This window comes from Babylonia areolata, chromosome 11 (assembly GCF_041734735.1).
Source record: "Babylonia areolata isolate BAREFJ2019XMU chromosome 11, ASM4173473v1, whole genome shotgun sequence".
NCBI lineage: Eukaryota > Metazoa > Mollusca > Gastropoda > Neogastropoda > Buccinidae > Babylonia > Babylonia areolata.
In genome coordinates this window covers 7,316,643-7,340,122 of record NC_134886.1, presented here as the reverse complement: position 1 = coordinate 7,340,122, position 23,480 = coordinate 7,316,643, and the positions used below count along the sequence as shown (strand labels likewise).

The window sequence follows — 23,480 nt, the reverse complement described above, 5'->3', positions numbered from 1 at the left end:
CACATAAGGACCAAGATCTTCAGACTGTCAAACACACATCAGGACCAACATCTTCAGATTGTCAAACACACATTAGGACCAAGGTCTTCAGACTGTCAAACACACATCAGGACCAACATCTTCAGATTGTCAAACACACATCAGGACCAACATTTTCAGACTGTCAAACACACATTAGGACCAAGGTCTTCACACTGTCAAACACACATTAGGACCAACATCTTCAGACTGTCAAACACACATTAGGACCAACATCTTCAGACTGTCAAACACACATCAGGACCAACATCTTCAGACTGTCAAACACACATTAGGACCAACATCTTCAGACTGTCAAACACATATTAGGACCAACATCTTCAGACTGTCAAACACACATCAGAACCAATATCTTCAGACTGTCAAACACACATTAGGACCAACATCTTCAGACTGTCAAACACACATCAGAACCAACATCTTCAGACTGTCAAACACACATTAGGACCAACATCTTCAGACTGTCAAATACACATCAGAACCAACATCTTCAGACTGTCAAACACACATTAGGACCAACATCTTCAGACTGTCAAACACACATTAGGACCAACATCTTCAGACTGTCAAACACACATCAGAACCAACATCTTCAGACTGTCAAACACACATCAGGACCACCATCTTCAGACTGTCAAACACACATAAGGACCAAGGTCTTCAGACTGGCAAACACACATTAGGACCAAGGTCTTCACACTGTCAAACACACATTAGGACCAACATCTTCAGATTGTCAAACACACATCAGAACCAACGTCTTCACACTGTCAAACACACATCAGAACCAACGTCTTCAGACTGTCAAACACACATTAGGACCAAAGTAAGTTACCTTATAAATTCGCACAAACACACACACACACACACGCACGTGCACACATGCATGCACTCACACACACACACTCTCTCTCACCTCAACACACATAAACACACACAATGGCACTTTTTCCCCCCCTATTATCTCCAATAATTTAAGAGGTATGACTGAACAAAACTGAAATGGATGATTATTTCAGTCCATGTTTTACGCTCCACAGCAGCACAAATCTTCTGCTGACTGTGGACCATCCACTGACCACAGGATTACCTTGATGAGTTCAAAGATGTCCTCCAGGTAGCTTTTGATGTGGTGCTTCACTATGGAGATGATGACTCCCAGCTGCTGAAACAGGAACTGAAAACAAACACAAACATTATTTAGTGACATACTAACTTGAACTATGCCTTTTAGTGACATAAGCATGTGACATAGATGGTCCCCCAAAAGTAACATTCACATCCACATGCCAATTATGTATAAAAAGGAAAAGTCATTCCAAGTATAGACATTTGAGAAAGAAACTCCTCTGTTCCTTCCCAACCCCATACTGTCCTGTCTCATCGTCTCCTATCATGTCCTGCCCTGTCTTGTCATGACTGATATCCACCCATTACACCCCAACCCCATTATGACCTGTCTCCTATCATGTCCTGCCCTGTCTTGTCATGATCGATATCCACCCATGACTCTATCATGTCCTGCCCTGTCTTGTCATGACTGATATCCACCCATTACACCCCAACCCCATTATGACCTGTCTCCTGTCATGTCCTGCCCTGTCTTGTCATGATCGATATCCACCCATTACACCCCAACCCCATTATGACCTGTCTCACATCATGTCCTGCCCTGTCTTGTCATGACTGATATCCACCCATTACACCCCAACCCCATTATGACCTGTCTCCTGTCATGTCCTGCCCTGTCTTGTCATGATCGATATCCACCCATTACACCCCAACCCCATTATGACCTGTCTCCTATCATGTCCTGCCCTGTCTTGTCATGACTGATATCCACCCATTACACCCCAACCCCATTATGACCTGTCTCACATCATGTCCTGCCCTGTCTTGTCATGACTGATATCCACCCATTACACCCCAACCCCATTATGACCTGTCTCACATCATGTCCTGCCCTGTCTTGTCATGATCGATATCCACCCATTACACCCCAACCCCATTCTGTCCTGTCTCATCGTCTCCTGTCATGTCCTGCCCTGTCTTGTCCTGTTTTATCACGACCAATTCCACCCCAAACCCCACTCCCATCCTGTCTCCTCCACCCCTTCCCCCCGCCCCCCAACCTCCCACCCCAAGTCACCCACATCCCCCCCTCCTCCCCACAACTTCCCCCAGACTCACATCCTTGAAGTTGTTGTCAGCGGCGCGGATAACAATGAGGTAGGCAGGGATGACCTGGTTGATGTAGGGCACACACTTGAGCTGCAGGGACTTGAAGATGAAGGTGATGGCCCGCACCACCATGGTGTGCTGCTGGCTCTGGCTGGGGTCGCGCATGATGCGCATCAGGATGGCGATGGCCACCTGCGGATAGAACTCCTCCAGGCTGCTGTTGGCCCCCATGCCTGCCAGCATCTCCAGCATGTTGAACTCTGCAACATCCCCGAAAACGGAGTATAGCTCCCTACACAGCGGGGGTAAAAACAGTCATACACGTAAAAGCCCACTCGTGTACATACCAATGAATGTAGGAGTTGCAGCCCACAAAGAAGAAGAAGAAAAACTCTGCAACAACGACAACAAACCAAATTTTCTTTTATTGTTGTTGTTTTGTTTTCTTTCTTTTTTCCCCTTGCAACACGGGTTTTGTACGACAGTCAAGTCGTGTCCCAACTGTGACCATCAGGACAGCATCAGTTTCAAGGTGTCAAAGTGTATGGAGTGAGAATCATATCATTAAAAAAAAAATAAAACAATAATAATGGATTGTATTGAAAGGAAATTTTCTATCTAAAATTACGTTTAAATAACATACTTACCGTGACCCAACTAGTGCAGACTCCGGCAGGGGTCTGACATTCCTGTCCTGTGCAAACTACTATCCGCCTATGCGGAGAAAATGAGAGAACTACGGCCGATAACCTCCCGGAAGTAGGTAACGTCCCCTTTGTCCCCCTGGTTATCGCCCTCTTTTTCCGGCAGCCATCTCGACACCTGTACCTGTGCACTTCATACGGCTAAGTTTTAATGTATTATAATAATGTACTGCATTGTGAACACTGTATTGCATTGTTTTGTTTGCACTGTACTGTATTAATTTTTGTCATGAAAGATTTCTCTGTGTGAACTATGCATCACAGCAAAGCAGCACCACCCATGTTCCCCCCCCCCCCTTTTTTTTTTTCAGTGTGCCAGTGAACTTGTTTATCTATCAAAGTGGATTCTTCAACAGAATTTTGCCAGGAACAACCCTTTTGCTGCTGCGGCTTCTTTAAGTACGCTAAGTGAGCAAGCGTGGGGAAAAAGTGACAAGATTAGTAAGGTCACAAGTGGCACCTTTTGTCAACTTCTCTGCAAAAGGAGGGTAGTAGTTTGCAGAGGACAGGAATCAGACCCCTGCACCAGAGGGTCACACCATGTGTAATTAAGCTGTTGTTTTAGAATATCCCGCTCCAAGAGAGTAAATACATGGCATAATGTTATCAAATTGTGCAATGCCAAAATTTCCAAACTACTTTTTTTTTTTCCCCCTGTTTTTTGATGCTCTTGGGTTGTCATTTTTTGTTGTTGTCGTTGTTTTCTGTTTTCTTCTCTTTTGACTCTGTATTTTGGTTTATATCTGAAATAAATCAATAAAGAAAAAGTACACAGTATACCTCCTTCCTCAGGTTTTTTCTCTGACTTGCTGACGGCGGCCTCACTGGCCTGGTCCTGTCCCATGGTGATGCGGTGCTTGTGAGGGTCCAGAGCCCCCAGAAGGCCCAGCACCCGGATCACCTGTCACACACACACACACACACACACATACACAACACACACACACAACAAACAACACACACACACAGAACATACGCCACACACACACACACACACACACACACACATACACAACACACACACACACACACACACACTTTGTTAACACACAACTCTTACTGCTTTTGTGGGGATGGGTAAATAAACACCCAAATCTGCACACACATGCATGCATACAAGAACGCATGCACACAACACACACTTTGTTCTCAAACAACTCTTACGTCGTCTGTAGGAAAAGCAAACAAGCACGCAAATCTGCACAAACGTGCAAGCATACACATGCACACATACATACACACGCATGGACACACACACACACACACACACACACACACACGCTCACTCACACACATGCACACACACACACATGCTCACACACACACACATGCACACACACACACACACACACACACACACACACACAAAGTCTGCTAACACAACACACAATCATTTAATATCAATATTTCCAAACCTGTCCCTTCGTAACTCTACTCAAAATCATCAGAAATATTTCCCTGCTTGCCTTTTAAAGATTTATTGATAACCAACTGCTCATTCACCACTTCAAACCATGTATGCCAATACATTCAAACATTTTCTCCAAATGGGTGTGCGCCCAGCTGTTTGAGACTTTTATCACCTTGCATATTTACACCAACTTAAAAAATGGACACAGTATTATCCCCTTCACTTCAAAATGGATATAACGTTATTTGATTTACTTTGAAACAGACATAACACTATTCCTCTTGGTCTGTAGGTTGTGTGACAAAGCTTAGGTCTCTACAAATAGTTAAGATTATATTTGTATTTGTATTTGTATTTCTTTTTATCACAACAGATCTCTCTGTGTGAAATTCGCACTGTTCTCCCCATGGAGAGCGTGTCACTACACCACAGCTACGCCACCCATTTTTAAAAAAATTTTTCTGCGTGCAGTTTTATTTGTTTTTCCAATCGAAGCGGATTTTTCTACAGAATTTTGCCAGGAACGCTTTTTTTGCCATGGGTTCTTTTACGTGCGCTAAGTGCATGCTGCACACGGGACCTCGGTTAATTGTCTTATGCAAATGACCAGCGTCCAGACCACCACTCAACGTCTAAAGGAGGGGGAGAAAATACTGGCGGCTGAGCTGTGATTCAAACCAGCGCGCTTAAATTCTCTTGCTTCCTAGGCGGACACGTTAACTCTAGACCATCACTCCACACATTTACAAAAAGATTAAAAAAAAATTTTTTTAAAAGACAACAGCCTGACCTCCCGTCGGATGGTGGGACCCTGTTCCGTCTTGAGGAAGTTGAGCAGTATTTCCAGCAGACTGGGGTACTTGTAGTACGGCTCCACCACACACCCAGTGCTCTCCACCAGCTGGCCCAGAGACCATAAAGCCATCTGGAATCCCACCACCACACCCGTCACAAATGCTGTACCACGTCGGCCTCAACAAATTTCATTCCTTCCTTCAATACAGCGCAGGAATAGTAAACATTGAGCAGCGAACAAGCAGAGGCTTAAAAGCGTGCTCTTATAGTCACAATGATGTTAGCACTGAAACACATGCCTGTGAAATTAAAAGCACCAAACTCAAAAATCTGGCAGCCCAACTAGAAGACCCCTGTTAATCATTTTTCCTTTTGTTTGAATTCCGAGTGCAGACCTGCATCCCTTGTAAGTCACTGAAAGACAGAAGTCAGGAACATGATGATGTCCATAGTTTCTTTTCATTTTCCCCCCTCTCTCTCTCTCTCTCTCTCACCCTTTGTTTCCTTTCCTTTTTTTTTTTTCTATGCAGCCTGTAATGTTCATGCCTATTTAATGATAAGTTTGCTCTCTCTCGCTCTCTCACTCTTTTCTTTTTTTTATGTATTTTCATTTTTTCTTCTTATTTTTCTTCTTTTTTTCTCTTTTTTTTTTTTTTTTTTTTTTTTTTTTGTGCTCTTCTATTCACGGCCTTATAATGTTCACACCTATTGCATGCTAAGTTTTACCATCATACAGACACTGATGGCAAGTAACATCACTTTTGGTTGTTCCTTGCAGACATTTGCTGATTCTTCATTTTCTGTCTCACAGTTTATAGCACAGCTAACAGCATAGGACCTTATCCAGGTTCAAAATGCTGCAGTCAAATAATTATATAAATCATCATTTTTTTATATATATAGTTCAGTCAATACCAAACCCGAGGAACCAGAAAAAAAACAACCTGGAAGAGAAAATCAGGAATAAGTACAATCATAGTCATACACGAAAATCAGGCATAAGTACAATCATAGTCATACACGAAAATCAGGCATAAGTACAATCATAGTCATACACATAAACCCAAGACCCACATCTTGCAATGGCCGGTTTGTCAATTTCTTTCCTGAGGAAAAAAAAAAAAAAAAGAACAATAAACATAAGATAAGATAAGATAAGAATAACTTTATTATCTCCAACTGGAGAAATTTGGTCAGGTGCATTATCACAACATAGACAAGTAAACAACATGGGGGCCATAACTGTAAAAGTCAACAACAGCTTTTACGAATATTATGAAGATACAAATGTAAAAAATATCACATACATCGTTTCATACATACATCCACACACTGCAGGTAATAACTAGTATTCTTAATGTAAAAACAGAAAGAATTAAGAAACATTATTTGAATATAATTATAAACATAGCCTACTATACCGCACATTGATTATAATAGACAGATAAGATAAGAATAAAGATGAATTGCGGAAAACCACAACCAGATAATCAGCACACACCCGCACCACCCCCCACCCCACCCCACACACGCAGATTACATAATGCATAAAATATATACATATAAAAAATATATATCCTTTAGCCCAAAATTACTGACATGCAACCAACACAAATTACAATATAAAAAAAAATTAACAATGAAAATGCCTAATATCAAATTCCAGAAAGGAACCCCAGAAAATATGAATATTTCATTATAAAATAATATAAATATATGGACCTGTAAGGCAGACAATGTGAAAGGATGAGATGACAGAAAAAACAAAAATGTCCAGCACAGAATGCCCATGTGCACAGACATGGCGTTGCTGCTGTTGTTGTTTGGTGGTGTTTTTAAATTTGATGACATTATTGGCTTTCCTTGTCACTCACTTGCTGACATGGAAAATACTTCAATGCACATTGCTTCGTCTGACAAGTGGATGTAGAAACCAACAGGTCTTAACAGTGGGTCACAGTATTGTATGTGTAATTAAACATAAGTATGTACCTCGGTATAATTTTTCATTGATCTCATCATTTTCTTATACGTAAACATATACCAGGTGTTGCTTGGTTGCTGTAAATGATCATTATTATGGAAAATAGGTGCCATATAAGTATCCATATCATATCATATGACATCCAGAAAGGCCTTATAAATGACTACAAGCATGCCAAGTTTGGTGTCAGCCAAAGTCATAGTGGTTCCTGAAAAGATAGTCTTATTAAGGCATATTCATTACACACACACACAAAAAAAAACAAAAAAAAACAACAAAAAACATATAACACATATACGCGTGCACACACACACATACACACACACACTTCTCACCCCAAAACAAATAATGGCCCATTACAAAGACTCACAACTCACCCTTTTTTTCCTCTTTTCTTTTCCCTTTTTTTTCTTTCTTTTTTTCCCCGGACAATTATACATCAGACTTACTTTGGTGTAGCACAACAGCAAGTAAGAACTCTCAAAGATTCTCTTCATATTCTCTTTAACGACAGGGAACCAGTAGACAGCAGATGGTCCGTCTTCGTCTTCGTCACTGTCTGGGTCATTGACCTCTCTTTTCTGCACAGAGGACGAGTCCTGCAGCATGTCGATGATGAGCGGCAGCAGCTGGGAGGTGTAGTCGCGCAGGGCTGTGCCGCTGACCTGGGCCAACTCCCCGAGGCAGGCCAGCACGTTGATGGTCACCCCGGGGTTCGGGTCCGGATCCTTCAGCTTGGGGATTAGCACCTGGTGTGGTGTGGTGGTGTGGAAAAGCAACATGCGATACAATAATCATCATAATAATAACAATAACAACAGTGGTGGAAATAACACTGCAATAAATATCATAATAATAACAGTAACAGTAGTGGTGGAGCAACATGCAATAATAATCATAATAATAAGAATAAGAATCACAACAAAAATAATATCATTATTCAATCTATGTGCTTAAAACGTGAAAAAATTAAATGTGTCCATCATGAACCATGTTTCAAAATATCCCCGAGACCTGACATTTGTTAAGTCCCATTGGAAACAGTGTGTTGTATATCTGCAGTCTGTATTTCATTTGAGAGTAACTGAGTCCCACTCAAATGTGAATGCACTGATTATTTATAATTTCATTACTGATATTTTTCTCCTCTTTTCCAATTCCTGTATGTATTCACATCCACCCCTGCCCTTCCTTTTCTTTACCCCTGTATGTACTTTTTCTTTTAAAATGTTATAAAAACTGGCAATTCAATGTGGCTGCTTACTTTGCTACATCCTTATAAAGAATAAAAGAACTATAAAAAAAAAATTAATAATAATAATAACAATAACAAGACAACGATGAAAAATAAAAATAAAATAAAATAAAATAATAATGTGCATTCTTACAGTACTTACCTTGTGGCTCAAAGTGGAATATAACAATATGGCATGAAAAAGACTCAGATTTTTTTTTTTTTTTTATATATCAAGATGTAAAAAGGACTCAGTTCTGATAAAATAAAATAAAAAGTCCACCGTTTCAAACCATTTAAGCCAATGAAGGTGAACCCATGGTTCAAAACGCTGGACACTTCTTATCAAAAGTGAGTCTTTCTTTTTATGACCTACAGGTTTTTTGTTTGTTTATCTTTTTTACTTTCTACATTCAGAAGAGATGCCAACCCCTGTCAAGTGTTTGTAGGAACAATCAGGAAATTTGGTAGGAACATTTTGAATTTGGTAGGAGCACTTGGACTCCGAACCACATCAGCAAAAGGAAATTTTTCTTTTTCCTAGTCCGCACTAGTGGGTCACGGTTAAGTATGTGTAATTAAACGTACATTTTATCTACATGGCATACAGACTGGTCCACTCAAAGCTGTTTCAATGTAAACACACATGCAATAAGCTGAGCATCATCACGCGAGACCACGGTTACTAGTGACTGTCCTGGCCTCATGATCGACAAGTCTACAGCCTCTGGGTAATGTTACAACAGGAAAGCATGTGACCACGCCATATAGTCGAAAATGAACTTGTCAGAACAAGTTTGACGTTGGCATAACATCAGAACAAATTGTGATCAAGCGTAACAAAATACGGCGAAATCGGAACAGTTGGCATCTCTGGACATTGTAATGCATTGCAGTGTAATGTAGTGTATACCATAGCCCTAAAGGGGAAGAGGCCAGTCGTTACCTTCAGTATGGGGTCCACGTAAGGTGTGATGAGGCTGGAGGAGTTTGCCACCAGGTGACCCAGCATACGAGTGGCCTGCTCCTTGCTGCGACCAATCCCACTGTACTGGATCTCTGTCAGGTACTGCAACCAGCACAGAAACCACCATTATCACTGTACTGGATCTCTGTCAGGTACTGCAACCAGCATAGAAACCACCACCACTATTATCACTGTACTGGATCTCTGTCAGGTACTGCAACCAGCACAGAAACCACCACCACTATTATCACTGTACTGGATCTCTGTCAGGTACTGCAACCAGCATAGAAACCACCACCACTATAACTGTACTGGATCTCTGTCAGGTACTGCGATCAGCATAGAAACCACCACCACTATAACTGTACTGGATCTCTGTCAGGTAATGCAACCAGCACAGAAACCACCACCACTATTATCACTGTACTGGATCTCTTGTCAGGTACTGCAACCAGCACAGAAACCACCACCACTATTATCACTGTACTGGATCTCTGTCAGGTACTGCAACCGGTATAGAAACCACCACCACTATAACTACTGGATCTCTGTCAGGTACTGCAACCAGCACAGAAACCACCACTATAAATGTACTGGATCTCTGTCAGGTACTGCAACCAGCATAGAAACCACCACCACCATTATCACTATACTGGATCTCTGTCAGGTACTGCAACCAGCATAGAAACCACCACCACTATTATCACTGTACTGGATCTCTGTCAGGTACTGCAACCAGCACAGAAACCACCACCAATACAACTGTACTGGATCTCTGTCAGGTACTGCAACCAGCACAGAAACCACCACCACTATCACTGTACTGGATCTCTGTCAGGTACTGCAACCAGCATAGAAACCACCACCACTATTATCACTGTACTGGATCTCTGTCAGGTACTGCAACCAGCACAGAAACCACCACCAATACAACTGTACTGGATCTCTGTCAGGTACTGCAACCAGCACAGAAACCACCACCACTATCACTGTACTGGATCTCTGTCAGGTACTGCAACCAGCATAGAAACCACCACTATTATCACTATACTGGATCTCTATCAGGTAATGCAACCAGCACAGAAACCACCACCACTGTTATCACTGTACTGGATCTCTGTCAGGTACTGCAACCAGCACAGAAACCACCACCACTGTTATCACTGTGCTGGATCTCTGTCAGGTACTGCAACCAGCACAGAAACCACCACCAATACAACTGTACTGGATCTCTGTCAGGTACTGCAACCAGCATAGAAACCACCACCACTGTTATCACTGTACTGGATCTCTGTCAGGTACTGCAACCAGCACAGAAACCACCACCACTATCACTGTACTGGATCTCTGTCAGGTACTGGGAAATAAATTCATGAATCTTTACTCTGCCATGTTGGCAGTCATACTCTGTTTTCAGTGGTGTGCATGCTAGGTATGTTCTTGTTTCCATAACCCACAGAACACTAACATGGATTACAGGATCTTTAATGTGCATTTTTTGTTTTCTTCTGCGTGCATGCACACACACAAAGGGGGTTCAGGCACTAGCAGGTCTGCACATATGTTGACCTGGAAAACAGAAAAATCTCCACACTTAAACCACCAGATGCACAGAAACCAGGGATCGAACTCAGGGGTCCAGCACTCTAACCATTCGGCCACAGCACCCATTAGGCTATGTACAATTTCGTCTGACTTGTTATCCATACTGCTGGTTAAGGCACTTATCTGCCAGTACAGTGTCCACGAGGGTTTGGATTGGAATCCCAGTCTGGTCTTTTCTCCCAAGTTTGACTGGAAAGTCAAACTTAGCATCTAGTCATTTGGATGAGATGATGAACTGAGGTCCCATGAACAGTGCGCACTTGGTGCACTGAAATACCCACAACAAAAAAAGTGTCATCTTCAAGCAAAATGTAGAAGACATCCACTCTGATAAGTACACAAATACATATGCACACAATCAATGTCCGACGAGTGCATTAGGTTATGCTGCTGGTTCGACATCTACCAAACAGACACGGCGTAGCACATACGGCTTTGTCCCAAGCACAGTGACGCTTCCTTGAGAAACTGAAACAGAGACTGAAACTGACCTGAAGGAGGAGAGTTCTGAGCGTGGGTAGGACGTAGGCGGGGTTCTTGCTGCTCAGTCGACCGATCATGCAGATGGAGCGCTCACGGATCTCGAAGGCCTCGTCGTGCAGCGTGAAGAACAGAGTGCTGAGGTTCTCCGCCTGGGCCAGGTGGGGGTCAAACCGCTCATCCAGACACATCAGCACGCTGTAGCGAATGTCAGGGTCTGCCAGCCCCACACCAAACACAGCAGAAGAGTAGTCAGAAGATCAAAAATGTTAGAAGTCATATTGATCAAGAACACAATCTTTATAAAGTTATCATTTTGCTCTCTCTCTCCCTTTCCCCCCTTTATAACACACACACACTCACACTCTCTCTTTCTACTCTTCTCACTACCTTCCTTCCACCCAAGCTTAATATGTCAACTATTCTTTTTCTGTTTATATCTCTTTCTCTGCCTCTAGCCCCTTGCCTCTCATCCTTCTCATGATCAATTTGTACTTATCTGTTAGTTATATTCACTCTTCATATCAGTCCTCTCTGTCTCTGTCTCTCTCTCTCTCTCTTGTATCAATCTCTTTTCCATTGCTTCTCCCCTCCTCCAGCCCAGTGTGAATATGTTCACTATCTGTCAGTTACATTCTCTACTCCACATCTATCTCTCTCCCTTCACCCCTCTCTGCCCTTCCCCCCTCCACCTCAACCTGATACTTAAGTGCAAGATACATACAGGACCTTGGTTTATCATCACTTCTGAATGACTAGTGTCCAGACCACCAACTAAAGGTCGAGTGGAAGTTAATAAAATTCTGGCGAGCATGGTTTTCTAGCTTCCTCTGCTGACACGTTACCAGTTCTACAAGAAAAGAAAGACAGCAGCAGACGTGGTGTGCAGACCTGAATCCGTGGTGCCCACCACCAGCAGTTTTCCCAGGACGTCACCCACTGTGCTGATGGCAGCCACGCTGATCTGGTTCTGATTGGTCGCTAGAAGCTGCATACATTATATACAAATAATTATAAACAGATTCTAATGATAGGCTGCCGGTGTTCGATATTATATCAAACAAAAATATAAAAGTTTAAAGTTAACAACAATAACAGAGATCCTTTTCAGCTTACAACTTTTCAGCTTCACTTGACTCAAGTCTAAAGACTGGTTTATGGTCTATACAAACACACACACACATTCAGATTAATTGTTTGGCGTGTACAAAGTTATAATACAAATAAACTAAAGCAGGGAATGTTAAGAAAAAGTGTGTACATTAAAATTTGATTACACACACACACACACACACACACACACACACACACACACACACACACACACACATAACACAAGCCAATTATTTCTTTTAACTTGCAAAACACTCACATTCAGCAGAGGAGTGAGAAGACGTGCACATGTCTGAACAGCCTCCAAGCGTATCTCCTTGTGTTCGGATCCCAGGTAATGCTCCGCACAGTGTTTGACAAACTGTGTCAAGGAGTGACCTGGGATAAACCACAAGCCATCGTCCCCCGATAATCCTGCTCAAAGTCAAACACTGAATACATTTTTCACCTGATAACTACTTTGTTGGTTGGCCATTGCCCAATATTTCTGCTTTCTGTTAAACACCATATTTGTTACTTAAAGGAAATTTTCTATCTAAAATTACGTTTAAATAACATACTGACCGTGACCCAACTAGTGCAGACTCCGGCAGGGGTCTGACATTCCTGTCCTGTGCAAACTACTATCCGCCTATGCGGAGCAGACGAAACTACGGCCGATAACCTCCCGGAAGTAGGTAACCTCCCCTTTGTCCCGCTGGTTATCGCCCTCTTTTGACATCTCCTGATAATCCTACTTTTTCTCAAACACCATACACATTTGTCACCTAACAAGTACTTTGCTGATCAGGCATCTCCTAGTAATCCTGCTTTCTATTAAATATCATACACAACTGTCACCTGAAAAGTACTTTGCTGGTTGGCTGGAGCATTAACTGCCTGGTTGGTTGGGTAGTTTGTCTGACTGGTTGCTTGGCTGGTGGCCAAGGATGAAACAGTTTGCGAAAGACAGTGAAATGGGGCTGTGCTCAGTTGCTTGCTAACTTGTTTGTTTGCCTGTACGCTTGCTCCTTCTTTTTGTCTGGCCACTCTCCCTTCCCCTGACCCACATCACCACCAGATTTAAAAAAAAAAAAAAAAAAGTACCAACCTTCAAAGTCAAAGTTGCCAAGTGTTCTCAGAGCCAGAGTGATGCTGGTCACATCATGGGACTCCGCAGGTCCAGCGTCTAAACACATATGCACATCACATGCACAGGGGCGTACACAAACACACACACACACACAGTCATACACTGGGAGGATTATATTAGGTAACAATACAATAGTATGTTACAGATCAATAAAAACACATTGTTCCAAACTACTTTTACAGCATCCACACACGCAGACAGACAGGCATGTACTGTAAGACTTACATGAGGTGTCTATACGACTGTGGATAAGAAAACAACAAAATGATGTCTTTGATAGGATTTTTATACTTACTGATTATGTCATACATAAAAAGAAAAACAAACCTTGACCACAAGGATAATCTCAGTATGAGCCAAGAAAAAAGTATTCTTCCAAATAAAATCACCTTGTCTGTTTCTTGTTGTTTGTTTGGTTGGTTGGTTTATTTAAGAGATGGCTTCAACCCACCTGTTATCTATTTGCATTGTAAGCCCAATCATGGTCTTCTTTAATCAACAAATCAAGGGAAGTGAGCACATTTATGAAGGCTATCACCCCCTTTTTTCTTTTTTTAAATGAAAAGCGGATAACATAGCACATGACAAAATATATAATAAACAGAGCCAAAACACACAACAAAAACCACAATAACACCAAGCAACAAGTGAGGACATACTGCCAGACGGGGCGGAGGCCCCCGGATGACGCAGGTGATGGCCCATGAGGATGTAGCTCAGCATCTTGAGCAGCCCGTCCTGGATGTCCTTCTTCAGCTGGGGGATCTGGATGGCCAACTCCCTCAGGGCTGCCGTCAGGGCTGGGCTGTGGGCACAACGTCACTCTGTCACTTTACTGTCAGTTTCAGTTTATCAAAGAGGCATCACTGCATTCCGACAAATCTATACTTCCTCTGCCTGGTAGAAGTCTGATCAGCAGCATAACCCAGCATGCTTAGTCAGGCCTTGAGAGCATGCATATACATATATGTCTACCTATCATAGCGGACTTCTACAGAATTTTGCCAGGGGACAACACTTATGTTGTCATGGATTCTTTTTTGGTGCGTCAAGAGTGTGCTGCATTCAGGACCTGGGTTTACCATTTAATCCAAATGACACTTAGTTTGATTTTACAGTCAAACTTTTGAGGAGAAAGGCAAGACCAGGATTCGAACCCCAAGTGTTTAACCATTCTGCCACTTTCCTCATTAAAACCGTGTCAGTTCACTGCTTACTGCCATCACAACATCACCCTTTCAATTCACTGCTTACTGAAGCACACTTTACAATTCCCCAGTACCAAGCTGCTTGTTTACAAATTATCGGTCTCCACAGATGTGACTCGACAAAGTACTGTTCTCCAGACCCTTTCCATACTAGACTGAACATTTTCCACACCAAACAAACAGGTAAACTAAATTAAAAATTTGTCTGCAACACCGCTGATAAATGACCTAGGCAGATAATCTCTCCCCCCCCCCCCCCCCACGCCCCACACGCACACACACACACACACACACACTGACCTGAGCCCTGTGGCGAACATGGAGTCCAGCAGCTCCTTGATGTTGGCAGTCATCTCGGGCCCCATGGCCCTGGCCAGCATGCTGATGCAGGTGAACACTGACGGGTCCACCACAAAGTTACGTGTTTTCCTGTCAAACATGTCAGGTGTCAAAATGATTCCTCAAACAACCACACAGTATTCGGATTCATTATGAACAGTGTCAAAAGCAGGTGAACACTGACGGGTCCACCAAACATTACGGGGTTTTCCTGTCAAACACATCAGGTATCACGACAATAATCTCACAGATGCGGAACCAGACTGAGTGAGTGACCCCAAAGAGTGAGACCACAACACGTCCCCACAACAACAATCCCTCATGAATCTGCCCACACCGAAGACCTTGACAAGGCTCAAGCCAAGCATGGAAGTGGTGGGGAGTAGAAACTGAGGTCACCAAAAGAGCAGGGCATGAACAGCCACAGAAAAGACAGAGTATTTCTTGGTGTCCAACTTTTCAAAAATAAATCATAATTCATTTGTTCAGTAGCAAATATGCAGACCAAACAAAATATAGAAAAAACATGGTGGCTTGTAAATGGACAGAGTTACTTCTCTTTATTGTTATTTTCATCCTTTACTCTCCTAGCCTTTTTCATTTCCTGGTAAAACAGTAATAACAACAATACATTTTATACTCATATGTTTTATAAACATCTCAAAGTGCTGTTCAATAACACACTCATCAGACACAAACCACACAGACATACACACACATCAGGGACTGTATGGAACAACTCACTTTGCAGAGTGGTCCTTAGGAGGCAGCGAGGTGCGGATGATCTCCATCACCCGAGGGAGGTGACGGAAGATTTCCCCCTGTATGGAAATGGCCAGGTAACCAATGGCTTGGAACGCCTGGGTGCGATCACGATCGCGCTTCAGCGAAGCCAGTAGGAAATTGATGGTTTCAGTAAGGTATCTGAAACGGCAAAAAGTACCTTCACATTATAGGGACACACCAATGTCATGCCATTGCCTCACATCTGTGCATGCATGAATGTATTATGTGTGTGTGCTGAGTTTGTGTTGATAACTGTGACTGCACCTGTTTCAGTATGTGTTTGCGTTTGTGTGTGTGTGTGTTTGTATGCACATGTGAGTGAGTAAGTGAATATATATTATATATATATATTTACTGTCTGCATGTCAGTCACAGACCACTACATGTCTGGTGAACCATAAGACCTGTTTCAATACAACTTACAACAATGATATCAACTGAAAACAATGAGTAATTTTAAGCTTTACAACCGTTAATATGAAGACACACCACAGAAACGCCAAACTTACGCGCGAGAGAAGACCCCAGGATTAAAGGCGGCCAAGCGTGGCAAGGCTGCCAGGAGAGCTTGCTGGACATAGAAAGCTCGACTGGCACGACAGCGTAGCATGATATTGCAAACCTGAACATCAACAAAAGAAAATATCACCATCAACTACCAAAGGAAACCTATGGAGGATCAGATCACTGGCCTGAAGCAACCATTTATGTAAAGTTATTTACAAACAAAACCTAGTAAATCTTGACATATAATGCCTACATCTTTTTTTTCTTTTTGTCCTTCCATACTGTTGTCATGTCTGGTGTCTGTGTGCCCATTTTATAAATGCATGTATCTATGAATGTCTGTATGCATGTTGCAGGGGTGGAGGGTGAGTGTTGGGAGGGGGGGTGATAAGGAAAACAAGGGGGGAAGTGAGGAGATTATGTTTCAGTACAAGCGTATACAAGCATACATACCTGCACATGTGCATATGCACGCAGCTAACAATGTTCATGCATCTACCAACACTTTCAACAACTGTTTATACATTTCTTTAAATTCCTACATGTAGGCGAGTTTGTGTGTATATGTGTGAGGGGTGTGGTGGGGGTGTTTTCTCTGCACACCACACTTTCACTTCAACAAATCATATGTAACTACAAACTTACTGCACGCTCCTGCGTTAAGCCAAAAATCATTTCACTGTTAATTGTTGTTTAGCCTTGAAGGTACTCTCTACCTTGTCGAAGTTTGACTGCATCAAATCTCTGCAGCATTTGCTTTCAGACACAGGGGCCTTGTGGGAAGAGTTCTTGCCTCCGCTGCTGAATATGGCCAGGGGAGATGACTTCTGCTGTAACTGCTGGAGCGCTGACACAGTGCCGTTGGACCTCATTTTGGAACCCATGTCCTGCAACCACACACCCTGACATCACAGCATTTTATTTCACTTCAGATACAAAAGATAAAAATCTGACAAAATCTCTGGAATATATTGCAGTTTTCAGTTTCAAGAAGGTGTCAAAGCATGTGGACCTATCCATATATGCTACACCACATCCGCTGAAAAAAAAAAGGGGGGGGGGGGAATGGAGCATAAGCCCAATGCACCTTGACAGCCTACCCTAGTTTTGTCTAAAACATAATCATTGAATGTAAGGAAAAGAGGGACACACAGACAGACTGAGAAAGAAATTTTACAGGAGTTCAACTCACATTTGAGGTCACCCAATCCTATGAAGAAAAAAATAACAGCGTCATAAGTGTCGATGGAAAAACTGACATGTTGACAACACTTTTCTATCTCACCACTTAGGTAACTATAGTCTGTTTTCAGTGGTAAACTGGTATACTAGTTGCACACTGGTAACTTCAAAAGATGTATTCTCAGAAAATACAGCTGTATGAAGAGACCAAAATCTGGACTTCAGGCATCATTAAAAGTTTTTATCAGGATAAAAACAACGATTAACGATAACATAAATATGCATATATATGACAGCACTCACTCACACACACACACACACACACACACACACACACCAAACACACACATGCACATGTGCATGCACGTATGCACACACACATACACTCACACACAAACAACACACACACACACTCACACACACACACACACACACACACACTGCATCTAAACTGACCTTGGAGGATCTTTCATGGCTGATCTGCTGTGCAGTCACATCCTCAATCTCTTGGCGCAGACGCTGCAATGAAGCACCATAAACAGTGTAAATTATGCAGCACAAATTCTACTTTCTACCAATCCTGGTATGTAGGTACTTACTGCTTCACACTATCAGGAAAACAAAATCAGGAAATCTGCAATAACATTGTGACAAATACTGTATCAACCTCATAAAGTGAAATCTGAGTATGAAAACTGTTGAAAATTCCATTACACTATCAACTGTTCAGGTCAAAATATGCCAAACACCCCTTTTATGAAATCAATACAATTCAAACCAGTCACTGTACCTTTGCCCCCTTCAAAGAATGATTTTCACCTGATACACTCAGTAGATTTTGTCCAGTATCAATATCCCACTGACTGCAATGATATGCATAGAAATACAACATGTTTAACACATGTGGATCTCATATCATCTTTCTGCCTACAAGTGTACTCATTTTCCTACTGAAAGGATCTTTTTATGCATAAAATCAGGGACAACCCCTTTGTTGCTGTGGGATTTGATCCTGAGCACTCAGATTTTTCCAAGGCAGATGCATTACCATTAGGCCACCACAACTTTACTGCTACTTCTAACCCGTTTTAAGAATCATGGTTCTTTACACCACTTTGTCGTTTGTTGTGCTGTGTTGATTTTCACCTAATACACTCAGTAGATTTTGTCCAGTATCAATATCCCACTGACTGCAATGATATGCATAGAAATACAAAATGTTGAACACATGTGGATCTCATATCAGGGGCATAACCGAACCGGTTCATGGGAAAGAACAATGTCACAAACAGTGAAAGGGGACAGGATTTCACCCTGACACTCTCTACCCTCACTGACCTCTCCCTCCATGTTGCTGCAGCGCAGCAGTTCATTGATGACAAGCAGAGAGCCGTGCACCCACTCATCCTTTGTCATCTTCCTTTCCTTCAGCTGGGCCTCGTCTACCTGCTCCTCAGCCTTGTCAAAGCATTGCTGGAACAACACAGTCACACGTAGTTTTTTTGCATTATACTGTATTGCATCCAACACCAACTGTCCTGAAGCCCTCTTGGCCGAGAGAGTGAGGATGTAACGTGGGCAAGGTACTCTCCACTATAATCAAATTCTAGCCCAGATAGTTGGGACAGCAGTTGCCTCCTCTGCTGCTCTGATGGTCATAGTCTGACACAAATATCATACATGCTGCACTGTAGCATACTGCACTGCATTGCGTTGAGTCACACTGTGCTGCATGTGTTGTGTTGTGTTGTGTTGTGTTGTGTTGTGTCACAACAGATTTCTCTGTGTGAAATTCAGGCTGCTCTCCCAAAGGAGAGCTTGTTGCCAAAGTGCAGCATCACCCACATATTTTCCTCTTTCTTTCTGCCTACAAGTGTACTCGTTTTCCTACTGAAAGGATCTTTTAATGCATAATTTTACCAGGGACAACCCCTTTGTTGCTGTGGGTTCTTTTACATGCACTATGTACATGCTACATACGGGACCTCAGTTTATCATCTCACATGAATGACAAGCGTCCAGACCACCACTCAAGGTCTTTTAACAAATTCGTAGTGGGGAAGAAAATACAAGTGAGTGTGGGATTTGATCCTGAGCACTCAGATTCTTCCAAGGCAGATGCATTACCATTAGGCCACCACAACTTTACTGCTACTTCTAACCCGTTTTAAGAATCATGGTTCTTTACACCACTTTGTCGTTTGTTGTGCTGTGTTGTGTTGAGTTGATAACATTTTCATTTATATTTAAAACCACTTGGGCTGGAGCATAATCAAAATCTTGTGAAAACCAACCAAATCAGCTTTATTAGTTCATGCTCTTTACATTCCAGCGTGACAGCAGAGGGCACATAGACTGATAGAGATCTACCAACTATTTTTTGCAGGTAAAAAAGACGAACAGAAACATAATGATTAAATGAAATGATTATGTCAATTCATTTTGCTTTCAACCTAGCAGTGTTGTGAGCCAGACACCAAGCCCTATTATTTCATGTCTACAACCCAAAAAGTATTTTCTGCTGCTTTTTCTTTGTGCCAAACCATAAGGCAAAATAATTACGTATCTCTTATTCAAGTATAAAATGCATTGCACAACAATGACAGATTTTAAACATGAACTGGAAACGGTTTATTTCATCTGCAAACATGGAAATACATTATCATTAACACAGAAAGTTAATGAACATTTTTTAAACTTACCCTATACCACTGAGTGCGCTGAGTATTCTTGGTTTCTCTCTGAGATGTCAATGCCAACGCAGCCCGCAATGCCTCCACTGCACTCTCCCGAATGATAAGCTGCCAGAACGTAAAAATACATATAGATCAAGTATATGTGCAGAGCAACAGAAACATGTTCAAAAATACTAGTTAGTTATACTAGTTAGCTAGTTAGCACCACTTTAAGATGTACAGTTCACACCATAACCATCACTGATTAGTTCACACCATAACCATCACTGATTATCTTTGTCATTCCCAGGCATTCCAAATACTCACCAGAAATAACACCCATGGTTGCCAACAGCAAAAAAAACAACAACAACAAAAAACAAAAAAATATAATATATACATTTATTTATATCAATTTTCAACACAGTACAGCATATCTTTATAGTATTCATATTCAACACCATTCAATATATCTTTCTTTTCTTTACAAAGAACTTTGTCACAGTGTCTGCCAAAGGTGTACAATAGCAAAGTTGTCAATACAACATAAGTTTATCTGATTATAAATGGCTACTGTGCTGAAATGGTTAAGTTTTGTGATCTTTTACCTATCAAGTTTTGTGAACTTTTACCTATCTTGTGTCATAAAAATTTGATGTGATGAAAACCAACACAACCAATCTGATCCCTTCTACAATAACAAAATGACCTCAGTTTGCTTTGCTTGCAGTCAAACACCTTATTTCCCTTGTGGAAAGCTTAGGAGAGAAGCTCAACACTCTCTCAAACTCAAATTCAAAAATTCAATTCAATTCAAAAACACTTTATCAATCCACATGGAAATTAATGTGTGCAATCACAGGCTCGTTGTAGACACCAACATAAAAATGAACATATGTACCATACAATACACTAAAACAAGTCTGATAAAATCTCACAGTAGCTGACTAAAACAACCCCCCACAGCCCCACCTCGGGTTACTTCAGAGTTGTTTTATCCCCATTTTAATACATGTCTATTTTCTTCCAAACCAAGCTATATTCCAGATATTTCGCCTTCTCCTTATGGCTCTAAATGGCTGAAAAGATTGAGAAAGAACTGATGGCTGGGTAAAATCACCAGAAGACACCACCCAAGGTAAGGTACTGTTTTACTTGTGTCTGGCAAAATCAGGAATTATTCTCCTACTTTTTTTTTTTCTAATATGTACTTCTTTTTTTATTTCTTTATTCATGAATGCAACCTGGTCTTTTAATCAAATGTGTTCCACTGACCTTTGGATCTCTGACAGCAGTGAAGATACAGTCAAAGAACTGCTGCACTTGCTGAAAGAAGAATGTGGGGGTGTTGACAGCAAGCTCCTTCAATATCAATACCTGCAAAGAAATCAACAATCAGAGTAAGTTTATTCCCACATATAAGGAGGTTTTCTTAAAACCCTGTCTGGCTAAATTACATTAAATGGGTTTACTCAGCCAAACCATAGAAAGCTACAACCAGCGAGTTTGCTCTATTCCACGAAAGTTTGAATCTACTGCAGTTCCAGTAACATCAGCTGATCAGGCCGATTGTCCGCCTCAGTATAACAAATTCTCCAATATTCCAATGTTCAGTCATTTCACTTTCTGTTCATTCCAATGCTCACTCAAATATCCCACAAAAGAGAGAGCAACTGTACCACCACTACTAAAATAACTGAAAGGACAAGTGAGCTACAAAATCAAATCTTGAGAACAAGTATCTTTTTACAATACCCCTCTTTTTTAAAATCTAACTGAGCACAAGTGCATGCAGTCTGACTCAACAATGAGTTAATGGACACAAAAATTTCAGTGTCACTGTTATCTTCCTGATCTATTAATCATAATCAAAATTACTTTCTTCAACAACAAGAAAAGAAAATTAAAAGGGAAAATGTGCAGATACAATAAAAGAACTCGTAAAAGTATGTTATTGCATAAAGTCAAATATATCTTACAAAAACAGAAATGTACAACAAATGGCATCACCTACAGTTCTCCACACTCGAGGCACAAGCACACACACACAAACACATACAATCACAAACACACTGCCCTCATCTGTCAAATACAGTGACAGGGACAGTGTAAAAACACTTCAAATAAATCAAATATGAACAAGTTTATTTCTTTAAAGTTCTATCTCTACTCACAGCAGCATGTCTCCGTCCCTCATTCCGCTCCACATTGGACAGCCACTCCAGAGCTCGTCGAACCTCAAACTCCACATATTCTGCAGCAAAAGTACCGGAAGAAAGGGCCAGTACTCCCATTGCCTTGGCCGTCATTTCCATTACAACAGCATCCCCGCATGGCATGAACATGTTTCTGAGGTAGTTGGCGAAGCGACTCAAGCGTGTCGACACACTTCCAGCATCAACAGATATCAATGCCACTGAAACCAAAGGTACACGACACATAATACTCTTGGACAAAAAAACAACACATTATAAAACTTATGACTGACAAGTGTAACCCAATACAAAACAGGAATTTTACCGAAAAGACAAAAAAAAAAAGGACACTGCAAAGTAGATCATCTGCAAATGGTGTTCCCACACACTACTGTGACCCTGAACTTTAACACATAAACCTCACTTTTAATTCTTTGTTCCCAAAAGTACCAATATATCCATAACACAGGATTGCTTCCCTTGGTCTGAAACCGATATATTTCCTTTCTGCAGTGGACACATTCAGTTTCGCTTTCTCAATCACTGAATCAGTTGTATTTTCATTCAATGGTTTTACTTTGTTGGCTTAAGCTCAAATGTTGTTCACCTGTTTTTAAGGGGATCCAACATGTGTTGATGACAATGTCTGTGTTTTGTAAGTATGAAATATAGCACTAAGCTGATGTAGGGATGGTCCACAGAATCTGCAGTACAGCTCCACTTATAGGGTACAAAGTGTTAAAATGGGTTTATGTTCTGTTCACAACCAATCACTGTATATCAGGTTTAAAATAAAAGTCAGATGGAAAACCCAAACTCTTCCATATCTATCATAATTATGATAACAAATATTTAAATCAACAAAAAATAGTACCATTAAGTTAACATTTTTCATGACTAAATTTAATACATATTTCAAAAACTTGGTTATCAAACACACACA

The 23,480-nt window shown here is 41.4% G+C and overlaps 1 protein-coding gene across 4 annotated transcripts in view; it reads right to left on the bottom strand.

Moving 5' to 3' along the window:
• LOC143287483 (serine/threonine-protein kinase mTOR-like) overlaps positions 1-23,480 on the bottom strand; it is an 80,361-nt gene that overhangs the window by 53,849 nt on the left and 3,032 nt on the right. For 3 of the 4 annotated variants that reach the window (XM_076595499.1, XM_076595501.1, XM_076595500.1), the window contains exons 3-23: positions 22,517-22,758; positions 21,618-21,719; positions 20,370-20,468; positions 19,006-19,140; positions 18,124-18,186; positions 17,678-17,695; positions 17,202-17,372; positions 16,488-16,600; positions 15,937-16,116; positions 15,154-15,282; positions 14,305-14,450; positions 13,604-13,681; positions 12,773-12,891; positions 12,292-12,388; positions 11,412-11,617; positions 9,295-9,417; positions 7,687-7,863; positions 5,126-5,260; positions 3,705-3,825; positions 2,230-2,480; positions 1,130-1,216 (exon numbers count right to left, since the gene is read on the bottom strand). In XM_076595499.1, coding sequence (XP_076451614.1) covers positions 1,130-1,216; positions 2,230-2,480; positions 3,705-3,825; positions 5,126-5,260; positions 7,687-7,863; positions 9,295-9,417; positions 11,412-11,617; positions 12,292-12,388; positions 12,773-12,891; positions 13,604-13,681; positions 14,305-14,450; positions 15,154-15,282; positions 15,937-16,116; positions 16,488-16,600; positions 17,202-17,372; positions 17,678-17,695; positions 18,124-18,186; positions 19,006-19,140; positions 20,370-20,468; positions 21,618-21,719; positions 22,517-22,758 — 2,792 coding nt within the window. The remainder of the gene's footprint in view (positions 1-1,129; positions 1,217-2,229; positions 2,481-3,704; positions 3,826-5,125; positions 5,261-7,686; positions 7,864-9,294; positions 9,418-11,411; positions 11,618-12,291; positions 12,389-12,772; positions 12,892-13,603; positions 13,682-14,304; positions 14,451-15,153; positions 15,283-15,936; positions 16,117-16,487; positions 16,601-17,201; positions 17,373-17,677; positions 17,696-18,123; positions 18,187-19,005; positions 19,141-20,369; positions 20,469-21,617; positions 21,720-22,516; positions 22,759-23,480) is intronic. The other variant, XM_076595502.1, reaches the window with a different exon arrangement.